This window comes from Malus domestica, chromosome 05 (assembly GCF_042453785.1).
Source record: "Malus domestica chromosome 05, GDT2T_hap1".
Classification (NCBI taxonomy): domain Eukaryota; kingdom Viridiplantae; phylum Streptophyta; class Magnoliopsida; order Rosales; family Rosaceae; genus Malus; species Malus domestica.
In genome coordinates, this window is record NC_091665.1 from 38,799,264 (window position 1) to 38,814,493 (window position 15,230).

Below are 15,230 nucleotides of genomic sequence, written 5' to 3' on the forward strand. Positions count from 1 at the left end.
TGGGTGAACATGAATTCGATCTCTCTCTCTCTCTCTCTCTCTCTCTCTCTCTCTCTCTCTCTTCCCTCATCTAGGTCGAATCCCAGTTTCCTCCGCTCCTCCTTCCACGGCAAAACCCAGCAAACCCTAAATCTTAATTGTCTAACCTTCAAATCAAACCCAGTTTCCTTCTTTACCAACTCGCCAAAATTCGACCAGAAACGTGTTGAAATTATAATTTGGGGGGATGTTTTGGATTTTCTTTTTTACCATTTTTAGATTTTGTTTTTACCGTAACCCCTTAAACGTCGAAATTCACCGTGTAATCTACGCTCTATTCTTGAATTTCAGTGAGGAGGTGATAAGAATCCTGGGTTTTTTTTTATACCGAATATGGGCAAGTACAGAGGTCAGGGAAAGCCCAGAGGAGGAGGATTGTTTGGCAAACTGAAGTTTGGGTCATGTTTTGCAGAATGACACAATCTTTGAGAGACCCAGAGGAGGAAAAGAGAAAGATCGAAATCATGGGTTGCCTTCTAGCATGTTTTGGTTCTTCCGAATACCAAAAAACACAGGAGTAATCAGGAAAGCAGGGTCGTGTGCGGAAAGGATTACCTGATTGGGTTGGGGGAACGAGATCGTCAGATCTCTTTTGCTTTTGTTTTTTGTTTTTTTTTAAGTTTATTTAAATTATAAAAATGATATTAAATTCCAGCTGTGTAAGAATAATGACAGATGGCAAAATTTGAATGGAAGTATCACAGTTGACGTGGTACTACAGTACCACCTAATAATCTCTCATTAAGAAGATGGTGCTCATTTGACTTTATATATAAACTTAACATTTTTGGAATTATGAATAAATCAACATTTATGTCTTTCGATTATATATATATATATATATATATATAGATATAAATTGAAACTTGCATCAATATTTCCTTGAAAGATTAACAATTATATATATTTATAGATTAAAATTTGCATGAATATTTCATTGCAAGATTAACAATTTCATCCATACGAAAATGGTATAATCGTTTAATGTTATATGCTGGAAAAGTTATCTGGTTTTCATTGCCAAGAAAATTAACATGCATGAATGAAACCGGTATTTGGCTTCAATTGCTAGGAGAGACTTTGGACGAGCACTATAAATTCGAGAGATAGAGAGACGTTCTCCCTCCACGACCTAAACTTTGCTCTACTGCTTCAAGAACAAATGAGAAAAATGAGTCCCTTCCCAAGAAATGTGATTCTCCTTGTGTTGGTGCTAGTTATTACTTTAAAAACCACCAATGCTGCATATAGCGTTGATAATGACATCTTTCGCACCAGGCACATAAAGGTTACTATCATTAACACCCTGGAGTCAGCCGTGGACTTGAAGGTTCATTGTAAATCCAAAAACGATGATCTCGGCAAACATGTGATTCATCCGAACGAAAGCTACGATTTTGAGTTCGGAGTAAAGATTTTTTGGAGGAAAACACTGTTCTTTTGCGGCTTCACATGGTCGGATCAATTTAGGTGGTTTGATATATACAAGCAAGACAGGGATACTTGTAAGAATTGCATTTGGAGAGTACGTCAAAAGGGCCTTTGTTTGAAAGGCGGCCCGTGTTATCCATGGAACAAAGATCTTGCTGCTTGATTTCATATATAAAAAGAGGTCATTAGGAATGGCCATTACGTATTTCTGTTTTCGCAGTGATCAATAATACCAATAAAAAGTTTTACTTTTATCTTGTGTTAGTTTCATTTCGTTGATGTGTCTTATTTTTTCCTATACTTCTTGAAATTTGAACTTAATCTCAGCATTTTTACTCATGACCAACTATGTTGTATACACCATACAATCAGTTGTCATGTTCTTTTACCAATTCTAGTTAATTTTCACATTAGATATTACTTTTTTAATTTTTTTAAAAAATTGACCAAACTTAAGTGAAATGAGACATTACAAATGATTAGGTGTATGATTACTACCATACACATACACACTAGTTTAGGGTGGTGAGCAAAGTATTTGCACGTAGAAATTCATTTTTTGCTTCGGTTTGCCGTGATTCTGTAAAATTTCGTAAAAAAAGAACAAAACAAGGTAATTTTGTCAAATCATTTATCCTTCTCCTCCTCAAGAGAACCCGCAAATTGGAGCCCAGATCAATCGAATTTGAGCCTGGGAATTCACCCAGCAGACTCATCAGTCGCAGAACAGCCCCAAGTTCCAGATTGTTCTTTTGGATTGGAGTTGGGATCTTTCATTTTTGTGTTTTGACAAAGCTATTGAATTGTTGGTTAATGACAGCCATGACTGCCATGGAAACAAGAAGTCAAAGTGAAGGATGGAGAAAGGGGTGGAGGAGATGAGCATTCGGGTAATGCTACAAAAATTAAATTTTGGAGACAAAATTGTAAATTAAATGATGTGTCATCAATAGAAAATGAGTAGATTTATTAACATTTAAGTAATAATCCAATTATCAACTTTTATATCATTTAGTTTACAAAGTTTGTCTACAAATTTAGTCTCTCTAGCATTACACTTGGCATAAACAACAACTTTTCTTTGCCTTGTTCATGACCCAATAATTTTCCAATGCAAAGAGAGAAAGAGATGACCGGCACGGAAATTAAAGAGTAATGCTACACTTACCATATTTTCATACTACATTTGTACTATATGTAGAGATAGTGAATACATGTTGGTCATATCTCTATTTGAACAATAATACAAATATATATGAAAAGTGTGACAAGAATAATATTTTTGGGAGAACTAAGCGGAGACGCTGGATTCTTTTGGAGATGAGGTTGCAGGTGGGTGTTTTATTTTAATCATGCAACAAACATGTAATCAAATAGTTACTTAATACTACGGTCTAATAGTATTTTTCTTCACTTATAAATGAGAGGTCTTAGATTCGATTATTACCAAATGCGAAGTTGAACTACATTATTATGACAAACCTATTCTAAGCCTCACTCATGCTATATCAACGAACTTAAAATTTTTTTAAAAATTGAATTTTAGAGTTTGAAGTAACGATATTATTCAAAGTGAATAAGATTAAATTCGAATTCTAGAACATTACAAAATATTAGCTTTAATGAGAAATATAATTCTTTATAACATAAAATTAACAATATCTCTTAAAGAGACGGATCCGTGCGACCAATTTCTTCCACAATTTTTACAAATTTTTTTATGGGACTCATGCATTTCAACATCCCGAACATTCTATTTTTTAGGTTTCCCTTTCAAGGACCATATTTATCAAAAATCATCTAAATCTGAAACTATATGATTATTGGATTAGGAGTTTAGGATTTCTTTGTAGAATCGTATTTGTCCTTCTTTTTTTGTTTGAACAAACGATATTATATATATAAGGGGTGGGAGAGTCGGTTATGCTTCAAAATGGGCTAGCAATAATGTGGTTTAAATTCACCTTTGACGAGAATTGAATCTAAGACTTCTCACTTACATGTGAAGAAAAATACTACTAGATTGTATTCGTATATTTTTTTACTACAAATAAATGTCTTAATGATTTTGAATTTGTCTAATTTTTTAGTGGATAATATCTGAATGATGTTCTAAATGACTACAATTTAATTTAAGGATGGTTTCAAATTTGAGTGAATTTTGGAACAGAATATTTGAGATAAATAGTTTGATTGTTGGAATACATTATGGAATATTGTGTCAAAACAAAAAAGGAAGATTATAAATCTATACTAGAACATTACAAAATATTAGCCTTAATGAGAATATTTGAGGAAATATAAAAAAGATAAACGGTTTGATTGTTGGAATACTTTATGGAATGTTGTGTCAAGACAAAAAAGAAAGATTATAAATCTATACTACGTATCTACTTCTATATGAACATTCATGCATATTACAACCTTAATGAGAATATTTGAGGAAATATGAAAAGATAACGGTTTAATTGTTGGAATACCTTATGGAATGTATACTACGTATCTACTTCTATATGAATATGCACATTACATATAAGAACATGCTCTATCCTTTTGACTCAGATGATGGATTCAAGTTAACAAGGCAGTTTTTTCCTTGTATATAGAACAATTGTTTTCCTTATGTGTATTTTGCTCTCCCTACATGTGTGCAGACATTATAACAGGTAAGATTACGAACATTATACCCTAATTGATCCTATCATATGGTTCATATCCCTCACAATTAATAATTTGATGAAGAAATGAAGCATTCTTTCTGCTATAAAAGCAGATGGCTACAATGCATATACAGGATCAAATAACACACTCAGGTCGAATGAAAGATGAAGGGAAATACAGTTATGCAGTTGTTCCTCGCTTTTCGTTGCTTTGGCATTTGGCCCAAGTGCCACCTCCGGTTTATGGCCTGGTCGAAAGCGCTTTGTGCGTATTGTTAATAATCTTGGCAACAACCAACAACTCACATACCATTGCTGGTCACAGGACGATGATCTTGGTGTTCGTTACCTTCCACCCAACCAGGAGTGGGAATGGAAATTTCACCTCGACTTTGAGTCAGTTTGGGATTGCGATTTCTCCTACTCGAATTACCATGCTCATAAGATCAATGTATTCTTTCCGAGTGATAAGTTTAGTGGCAGGTGTGCGGGGGCTCATTGCATATGGAAAGCGGAAGATCAAGGACTGTCCTTATTCCACATCAAGGGGAATTTCTGGGAAAAGGTTTATGACTGGCAAACATGATCAAGTCTTGAACATGTTTTAGTTTTTCTCTTCATGTTTATCGCTCTCGCTGTATGCAAATAAAATAATTTGTAAGAACAAGTATCTTTCTCAAATCCATAGGAAAAAAGCAACATAAATTGTTGTCGTTATCAAGTGATTAATACCACATTAATAAAATCCCTCCACTCTGAGCCAATAAGTGATTTTCCTAAAAACACCTAGAAGTTTTCATTAAAAATTCAGAAGATTTGTAAAGAAACATCTATCAAGTACTTCTCTTCATAAGCACTTTAACTTTTTGTGCGAAGTGTACATTGTTAGAAAGTGTTTTTAACCATCCCAGAAGCAATCTCAACTGGCATGATCTTACAGTATTAGGTGTGTAAGTTCTCTTTAGCTCGTCGGATCAGTGTGACAACTGAAACTTGCACCCTCTTTGTACGCAATCATAGAAGTACTTTGTTGATTATAATATAGGCAAATGATTCCGGTTAGGACCTAATCAAATGATTCTGGTAAGATAAGGAGATATGGGTCATGTAGTCCTAACTTTAAGCAACAGAAGGTGGTGGGTATAATTAGAAAGTCTTTAGGTTCCTAATCGCCGTAGGGCCATAGGGTCTCGAGGACTAATCACGTTATTGACCCACTGGACGTATATATTGTGCTTGTGTTGTAATATCTAATCCAAGAATAAATATTGAAAAGAATGCAGCTAACCTTCCTGCCTGACCTAATTAGCACAAGGGAAGTGAATTTTAAAGGCTTACCATTTTGGAAATTGATGCAAAACAAAGAATCTTATCAGGACTTGACATGCCGTAAATCCTTTAAAAATGGAGTTCCTTTGAGAAGGTAGACACAAGTAGTGCATGATTGTCGTCAACTTGTATTAGAGCATTGTGTAGAAAATAATTTTTTAGTGAGAACCAATTAAGTAGCTACCTGGTTGCTTCAAATGAATAATTTATTGAAGAAAGAGCAAAAACAAAACCCTAGAGAATTTGAAGGCATATATTTTGGAGCGGAAGAGATAACGAATAGAAAAAAAGGTAGGGGATGTCCCCGGCGGGACGAAGGGAAGGCGGAGATGCCCCCGAAGGGACCAACTCCTCTGCAATGGACAGACCAAGTCTTATATAAATATAATATGAAGAGACAAACATCTAATCAATGCATCAGTGGTCTAGTGGTAGAATAGTACTCTGCCACGGTACAGACCCGGGTTCGATTTCCGGCTGATGCAAATTGTTTTTAACTAATTGATCAATATAATTTTATTAATAGGAAAACTAATAAAAGTGATTTGAAAATTTTGAGTTTTAACGATAAGGACAATATAAAAAGTAACGTGAATGGTACATGTTTGAAAACAAATAAAAGTGGTTTGAAAACTTTGAGTAAAGTGAATAGTACATGTTTGATTTTTTAGTGTATAAATGTGATTTTTCGTTAAAATGAACAGTACTATGGTCTTTTCGTTAAAACTCCCTTTATTAATTGGTCCTGTAATTTGCTCATTCATTTTCTCAACAACTTTCATTCCGATGTAATTTTACTCAACAACATTTCACCTACTTCATTGAAAAGAAAGAAAATGATTTTTTATTTATTTTTATTTAAAATATTATTTACATTAAGAGATGAGCTTAGCCTTTCAATGAACTAACACTAATGTGATTCAAATTAGTTTTGGCGATAATTGAATCTAAAACCTCTCACTGTAAAGAGAAATATCATTAAACCGTAGTATTAAATTTCAAGAAATAAAATAATCTTAACCATGGTTTAATTTCCACGCGCTTTCAAAAGCCAATATAAACCCATGTTACATATCATTATCACCCACATCCAGGCTTTTCTGGGACCCCCAAAAAACGCGTCAATCACAAGTTCGCGCGCCTTTATGCCCCATCACCTTCGTGCCAGCACGTTCGCCGACACGTGTCGGTTCCAAACACCAACTGCCGGTCACTTTTCCCTCCAGTTACCGGCTGCCAGAGCCACCTTAACGCGACGGCAATCCCCCTGTCGACGTCGTGGTGATTTTCACGACTGCTAATTAACATCGCAAAACTCGTCCTTCCCCATATTACCCTTCCTTTCACGGACCCATTTTTTTCTCTAGCCCTTCAACGAGAGGACTGTTTTGTAATTTCATCCATCTGTCTTAAATTCGATTTAAAACGAAATTAATGAATTAATCTTGTTTTTCCGCTCGAGTATTCTGAGTTTTTAAGTGAGAAAAGGAAGCAGAAGAGAAAGGCATCGGCTTTTCTCGTTGAATCAGTTACTTCCCACGTGAAATCTCTTCATGCAATCTTCTCTGCATTCGGTTAGTATTTTAATTCGTCATTAATAACGAATTAATACGTTTCCAATTTTTTTTTTATTGGATTTTTTTTCATATTTTTTTGGGAAATTGAGTTGGATTGGAAGAAATACAGGGAGGAGGAGGACTGTAAATTTTCAGCCATGGATTCTGCGAGGAGCTGGCTTAAGAAGTTCCAGCCGAGGGCGAAGAAGAAGGCGGCGGCGGAGGATACGAAGGCCGAGCAGCAGAATTCTGTTTCCGATGAGGCGCCGTCGAGCGTGACCAAACAGAAGGTGGAGGCAGCCAAACAGTACATTGAGAACCACTACAAGGCGCAAATGAAGTCCTTGCAGGAAAGGAAGGAGAGGTGAGTTGAGTTGACTGGCTGTGACTCGGTCAAATTCTGCAGCACTTTTGGAATTGAAGCTGGTTGATTGACTGTGTGGAATTTGGGGTTGAATGTGGTGTTTTTGTGTGGGATTGCAGGCGGTGGATGCTCGAAAGGCGGCTCGCCGACGCGGATGTTTCGCAGGAGGATCAGATGAATGTGTTGAAGTATTTGGAGCAGAAGGAGACGGAGTACATGCATCTTCAGAGGCATAAAATGGGGGTTGATGACTTTCAGCTGTTGACCATCATCGGAAGGGGTGCATTCGGAGAGGTTACCATTATATTTTGTTGTCAATCGGCTTTTTGTTTATGTCGATTGCATTGGCTTTATGTTGTATGTGTTGCAAAAATGCAGGTCAGAATCTGCAGAGAGAAATCTACTGGGCAGGTCTACGCCATGAAAAAGCTCAAGAAATCGGAGATGCTCCGGAGAGGCCAGGTACCGCTTTACCAGTGATCATGATTCATAACTGTATTTATCATAAAGTTGAATTAAATATTGCTGAAAAAACTATGAATTTAAACTGAATTGTGTGAAAGAACTTGCCCACCCGTAAAGAAAGGAACTTGGAAGAAATGTGCTTGCTTTTTCTTTACTCCACTATTGATATGTTCATCGTCGCTCATACTTAATTTCATTTTTGGAAGGTGGAACATGTTAAAGCTGAAAGAAATCTTCTTGCTGAGGTTGATAGTCCTTACATCGTTAAGCTCTACTGCTCCTTTCAAGATGACGAATTTTTGTATCTTATAATGGAATATCTTCCGGGCGGTGATATGATGACATTACTAATGCGCAAAGATATCTTGACTGAAGATGAAGCCAGGTTTTATGTAGGGGAGACAGTCCTTGCCATTGAGTCTATTCATAAACACAACTACATCCACAGGTATTATTTCATTTATTTGCGCACTTACTGAGTTTGAATCTTGATCGCCCGTTGATTAGACGTGAATAGCCTGCTAATACCTAAACATAATATCCTGCTTTTAAAATGGTTTGCCTTGGAAACTAGAAATATTTAGGCTTGACTATAGTTTTGTCAATAACGTAGATGGTAATGTGTACTTACAACCATTCTATCAGAACCTTAGTTATTGTGTAACTGACCGAACCTTAAGCCATTGGCCGTGCAACCTTCTCCGTGTTTTATAAGTGTTATCCTTGAGGTTTCTATCTGTTGTCTTTATTTGTTGCATAACTGTGTTTATTTATCTGCTTCCCAGATGTTCAATTCAAATGTCATGTAAGCCTGAATTTTAATATCTTTTGTAGGGATATTAAGCCTGATAATTTGCTGCTTGATCGTTATGGCCACATGAAGCTTTCAGATTTTGGGTTGTGTAAGCCTTTGGGATCTAACAGCTTTCCAGATCTTAGTGAGAATGGTGAGAATGGCAATGCAGTTGGAGGGAATTCAAAATCCCCTTCAGCGAGTCATAAACATTCTAACCTTCCCGCAACACCAAAAAGGACACAGCAGGAACAGTTATTGCACTGGCAAAAGAACAGGCGAATGCTGGTATGTTCTGTTTCATTTCTTGGTTTACTCATCTTTTGAACTATTGTTGCTACCGCTAGTGTTTGCGACATGACCTCCAGTTAGAGTATTTCTACGTTCCTGTGCTCGATTATACTTCCGATCAGAATCTTGTTGAAAGAGGAAGGAAGGAAAAAGATATATAATATCTAGGAATTATTTAAACGGCAGCCTTGTAGTTATCGATTGGCATATACACTCACGGATATTACATAAAATCGGATGCACAATGGCAATATTGCTATCTTTAAGGAAAAGTATCATTTTTTTGTGCTATGCTTTGTTGCTTACAGTTTGTACTTAAGAAAGGAATTTCTTGTTAATTCCGTTTGTCCAGTAATTATGATTCGCTTGTCTCTTCAAATGTTCTGTAACGAATCTTCAGATATTTAAATAAAATGGTCCTTTCATATGTCATCTAGGCTTATTCAACAGTTGGAACTCCAGATTACATTGCTCCAGAAGTATTGCTGAAGAAAGGATATGGAATGGAATGTGACTGGTTAGTTTATTGATTTTGCACATTTTTCACCATGGGACATGTGACAGTGATTTATAATTGTAACAAAATTTCTCTATCAGGTGGTCTCTTGGTGCAATCATGTATGAGATGCTTGTAGGATTTCCACCTTTCTATTCTGACGAACCAATGTCAACATGCAGAAAGGTAAACTGAATTTTGATTTTTTGTTTGAATATTTTGTAATATGCAACATTCAGATTTCTGAATAGGTTTAGCAATGCAGATTTGAGAAACGGAGTTTTCTGGAACTGTGGTTATTTTTTAAGCGGTATTATTGAGAAATCTCCTGCTGGCATCTCATTTGCATATCCTTATGAATCTTATCAAACCAATGGTTAGTTATGCCATGCAGATTGTTAACTGGAGAACTCATCTGAAATTCCCAGGGGAAGCAAAGCTCTCTTCTGAAGCTAAGGATCTCATTTGCAAGCTCCTCTGCAATGTTGAGCAGAGGCTTGGGACGCAAGGAGCTCATGAAATAAAAGTTAGCATGCTTTACAGATTCTCTCTCTCTCTCTCTCTCTCTCTCTCTTAATCATTAATGGCTGACAGATCTTTTATTTGGTTAAAGAAAAAAAGAGTTTAAATGTGTTTCCTTATGTTAGGCACACCCATGGTTTGATGGGTTACAATGGGATAGATTATATCAGATGGAAGCGGCTTTCATACCAGAGGTCAACAATGAGTTAGATACTCAAAACTTTGAGAAGTTTGATGAGGTGAGCCAAATGATGATACCTATCCAAGTGTTGGATGTTTCCTATCTTTCCTTACGGACCTTATCTGCTTACCATTATCTTGAATTCCTTTTTCTTTTCATGGTTGCAGTTGGGGGCTCCAGTAGAGACTTCAACAAAATCTGGTCCGTGGAGAAAGGCAAGTATCAAAGTTTACTTGAGTTTGCATCTATATGGTGTTCCTGCAAATTAGCTTCGGCGGTAGTACTGGAAAACAGGATTTGATAGTCATCTTGAAATAGAAGGGAAGATAGAGCTTGCACTAAGTTTGGTTGTGTAGGAAGTTGATGTGAAAGTAGTTCTCCTACACTAGGCGTTACTCTAATCTTCAATCAATCAATTACTTTTACCCTAATGTGAATATAGTCTCGCAAAATCTTATCAAATATATTAGGTATTATGAATATCACAAAAATATGGAAAATCAAATTTTATCATATGTAATTTTAAAGGGAAGTGCCTAATTCGTTTGGAAATGTTATGATTAGTCTCAGGTTTCTTTGTTTTCAGCCCCTCATAAATTAGTTTCTTCGTGGATTGGTCTTTCTTTGCTGTTTCTGTGCTAGTGTTTGTCTTTCTGTATTCCTGTTATTTATATCTATTGACTGTTTAATCTATAATCATATACTTTCACTCATTCCAGATGCTTTCCTCCACGGATACAAATTTCGTCGGCTATACCTACAAGAATTTTGAAATTGTTGATGAGCATCATATGCCTGGCATTGGTAAGTATTACGTAGTATACGGTTAAATAAAAAAAAACTATTGATAGGAATTAATGTGTATAAATAGGCATCAACCGGTAATATATAGAAATTAGTAGAACTTTTATTTGTGATGGGGGTGGGGAGGACTGGATGAGGCATTCGGTTGGTGTAATGTTAGAGCTTCACTGACCATCAAATGCTCCCTCTGATGCAGCTGAGTTGAAGAAAAAGAATACCAAGCCAAAACGACCATCTGTTAAATCATTATTTGGTATGTGCTTGTTGCAATCAGAATTCCTCAGTGTCGTCTGTTTAGTATTAGATTGTATTTGCAGTCTCAGACCTCCACTTGTTTGCTTTTTCCAGACACACCTGATCCTCCGGACTCACCAATTAACGGAACCCCTCCCTTACATGTGCCCAACCAGTTGGGTGTCTCAGGAGGCTCTCAGCCTTCACGGCAATCTACTAGACCCCCACTACCTCAACACAAACCGCCACGAAGATAACAAGCAGAGTGTACGAGCTATTATCCAGCATTCGTAAGTATAATTTCTTGTGTGTCCAGTCACCATATAATCATGTAGATTAAGAGGAAAGGAGGTCGAGCTTGACAATTAGGCTACGTTTAATGATTGATTTATGAGTCGTCGTTTGTCAAGGTCATGTTGTTGCTTTATAGAATAGGTTGACATGTTATATAGTCAATTATGTCAAAATCGTTGTCTATTACCAGGGTTATAGTGAGCTTCTTTGTGCTTGTATAGAGGTTTAGTGACAGAACATATCGTTGGAGTTAAGCGACACTCATTCTTTCGTACCTACGACATGTAAATTTTTTCATTTATTGTTGTAAACTTCAAGTGCATGCATTAGCATTTTCATGTTTTGACTTGTTTCTAATTTCTAACCCTTGGAAATCAATGGTAAAGAAACTCAGAGATGGAGAACTTTTCTTTAGTGTCCGTAATACCTAGTAGTACCAGCCTCCATATACTTGTTTTGATTAGAAGAATGGGCCCAAAACTACAACGAACTAAGGTCCCGTTTGTGATTGTTTACAATTACATCAGAGTAAAAGCGATTTTATTTTAAGAGCATAACATTTTATTAGAAACCTTAAGTGTTTCCTAGAAAGCTCTGAAAGTGCTTCTCTAGAAAGCATTTTTTGATCCATAACCATTTTTAATTTTATTTGTCTAACAATATTATAAGCACTTTTAACGCTTTCAGAAGTAGTCCCAATGAGACTTCAAAACTTTGTGAGTACACACAACATGTTGAGATTTGGAAGTTCCTCACTCAAAAACAATAGAACAAGTCTCCAAAGTTTCAAGTTATGAGGTTTGGAGCAACTTTATTAAGATTTTAACAACTATATGTCTAAAATTCCGGACAGTTTTGTGATGTGTCAGATGTGAGGTATACTTCTAGAAGGTAATTAGACCATAACCTAACCAAATTTCGATCTGACATGAGATCAAATCTTTTGCACTAAAAATAGATGTGGCCTCTATATATGTTTGACATATTAAATTTATGACAACAAAATTAAGAAATTTTCATATAATAAATACGTGTCAATCACTTACTAAGGCCACAAAGAGGCAACACTCATTTTGGAAATTAAAGATTTGGCCTCATCTGATGCATGTATGAAGTTTGTATTGATCAGGCGGGGAATTGAGGAGCGAAGCCTTTTCCTTGAAAATTTGTGTCTCGTTAAGAAAAGGGTAATGCTAGAAAAATCAAATGATGTGATTGTTGTTGATTAGATTATTAGTGTTAATTAAGTTGTTTATTTCTTATTGGTGACGGTTTCAAATTTTGTTTAAAAATTGGTCTCATTATGACCTCAAACCAAGGTATATTAATTATGTAATTATAGCTCTTATACTAACTAGGTATTCAAAATTCTAGTACGGGACATAACCCTAGTTTCTTATAATTGCAAACTATTTTGATCATCCACTCAAAATTAGACCTTGATGTAGTATTAATGCTGCTTTGGGCGCTTTGGATGGAGCGCAATGAGGTGGTCTGGGAGGGGAAGTTGGCTGAACCCTTGGAGGTGCTGCATCGGACGATGGTTTGGCTGCAGGAATTCTAAGAGGTCAATCGTAGTCCTTGTCGCGTCAAGGAGCCGCTCCCACAGCGGTGTATGGTTGAATTGTGCGAGAACGGCCACCTACAAACAAGAACAAACAATTGTGATTAACATGATATACCTGTGTGGTACTGGCCAAAGGCTCTCTGAATGTCAAGTTAGTATAAACCTTAAAACTCAAGCAGTGGTAAGAGAATAAAGTGTGCATAATAAAAGCGTAAACAAAGATGAACTTTAGATTGATGTATTTATACTAGTTAGTAGAGAGTCTTTTTAGGATATGAAGTTGGGAGAACCTAAAGGATATCTAGCATAAGATATTGCTTTCTTTTAAATTGTGATTACTTGCTGAGCACGTGAATTCCGAGATTGTAGGAATCTTTAAGAATATAGAAAACTAATCTAATTCCAAGTCGGATCAGGTCTCCGTGTCATAATAAACAAGCATAGTCGACCTCAACAAGACATGTGGGCCTGCCTACTAGTTCGGAGCCCAACTGAGTGTAGGGCATTGTTGGTTCGTTTAGTCAGCTTAGTCTGTTTTCGAAGCCGTTAAGTCCATGACCGGACTTCTGAGACATTAGTATTTCGATATGCCTTACTCCAACCCAAGAAAATTCATGATCCCACAAAGCCTTTCTCTCTTGTTCTCTTCTCTAGCCGCACCGTCTCTATTCTCTCTCAAATAATTAGTTTTACAACACCTATTTTCTTTTGTGATAGATAATTTATTTATATAAATAATAGAGAGAGATACACAACCGGTTACAATGTACTAGATCTACAAAATGTACATGTGCCCTTAGAGAATTTACATAAATATGCAATCTGTAAGCGAGTAGCCAGGCAAGGACAACGGTTTTCCTCAACCTGAACTTCACTTAAAGGGCGTTCTTTCGAAAACCAAAAAAAAACAATAAACTTCACTTAAAAGGCATATGTAGGATCTTGAAAATGATCCCCAGAGTGAAAGACCGATGAGAAATATTAAGAGAACTTTTTTAAAAATGGAAAGCTCTATAAACTTTCTGTCAGATTATGTTTTTGACATCATATTTTATAATATTCTCTAAAAAATAACGTTAAAATATGAGGTGAGAAAGAATCTACAGAAAAATTTTAAGAGAGTTCTTAAGCATTTCTCAAGACAAAATTAAGCTATTTTTTAACTTGTTTCTCACTGGAAGTAAAGTTAAGTCATTATAATCACATGGGAAAAGGGCCACGTGGCACACGATTTAAGGGCTTAATTATCTTTACTCTTTAATTTATTAACACTAAAAAGAGAGACAATAGCCCAGTTCCCCATGTATGGGATATGTTACAATATTTTTTAAAGGTTTCCCCCAAAAGAGAAGTTTTGGATTAACAAGAGGGGAAGAAGCTCCCTTGTTTCATACATTGGTGCAATGCCGCATTATGAACCAGCCCCTACTAAAGCAAAATAAAAACGGGTTAATTACATTAACACCTTCTGAGGTTTATCGTGTTTTCACAAAACCCCCTCACGTTTGAAATATAACACTAACACCTCTTGAGGTTCTAATTCACTTTCACATAGTCCCTTTAGGGCTAACATTACCTTAAAATAATTTCTTAAAGACAATTTTGCCCTAATTATTAATTACTTTATGAAAAATCCTTTATAAATAAATAGAATAAAAATTCAAATTAAAATCTTACATTAAACAATAAAAGGAAATAAAAGAAAATTGAAGAAATCTTGTTACCTTCTTCCTCTACGCTGTTAATTCATATCCCAATCCTCTTTTCTTAATTGGAAAAACCCTGGCAGAACAAATCTTTCTCCTGTTAAATCCTATGGCCATTTCGGAGTAGGAATGTGGTCGGGTAATTTCTTCCAAAAGAAGCCAAATCAGGTACTCTTCTCCATATCAGGGCTTTCTTCCATATCGTTTTCTCGTCGAAATTGGTTTCAGTTTGGGTGAACAAGGAGTGAAGGAGGTTGACGAAGAGATGGAGGTGGCGATTTGAGGAAGATCCGAAGATGCACAGGTGGCCTTCTATTTTCAGTTTTTATTTTTTATTTTTATTTTTTTTTTATTGTTAATGTTCGTTTTTGAAGTCCAACAAAAAAAATCTATTTTCTTTATATTGGTTATTATTATATGTATTTTTAAAAAGCCTTTTTTATTTTTTAAACTAATTAATAGTGGGGCAAATTTGTCTTTAAGAAATTATTTTAAGGT

At 35.9% G+C, this 15,230-nt stretch overlaps 1 protein-coding gene across 2 annotated transcripts; it reads left to right on the top strand.

The window, feature by feature from the left end:
• Positions 1-6,734: 6,734 nt before the first annotated feature.
• On the top strand, positions 6,735-11,797 carry LOC103454463 (uncharacterized). 2 transcript variants are annotated; one of them, XM_008394055.4, is made up of 14 exons: positions 6,735-7,033; positions 7,146-7,379; positions 7,499-7,673; positions 7,758-7,841; positions 8,051-8,292; positions 8,679-8,925; positions 9,366-9,445; positions 9,526-9,610; positions 9,819-9,950; positions 10,072-10,185; positions 10,295-10,342; positions 10,847-10,931; positions 11,128-11,184; positions 11,280-11,797. In XM_008394055.4, exons 2-14 carry the CDS (start codon positions 7,174-7,176, stop codon positions 11,420-11,422), a joined length of 1,698 nt encoding a protein of 565 aa, XP_008392277.1. In that variant the 5' UTR covers positions 6,735-7,033; positions 7,146-7,173; the 3' UTR covers positions 11,423-11,797. The 2 variants fall into 2 exon arrangements, with proteins under 2 accessions (XP_008392277.1, XP_028958851.1); XM_029103018.2 differs by having other exon boundaries at positions 6,911-7,033; positions 7,138-7,379.
• The last annotated feature ends 3,433 nt before the right edge of the window (positions 11,798-15,230 follow it).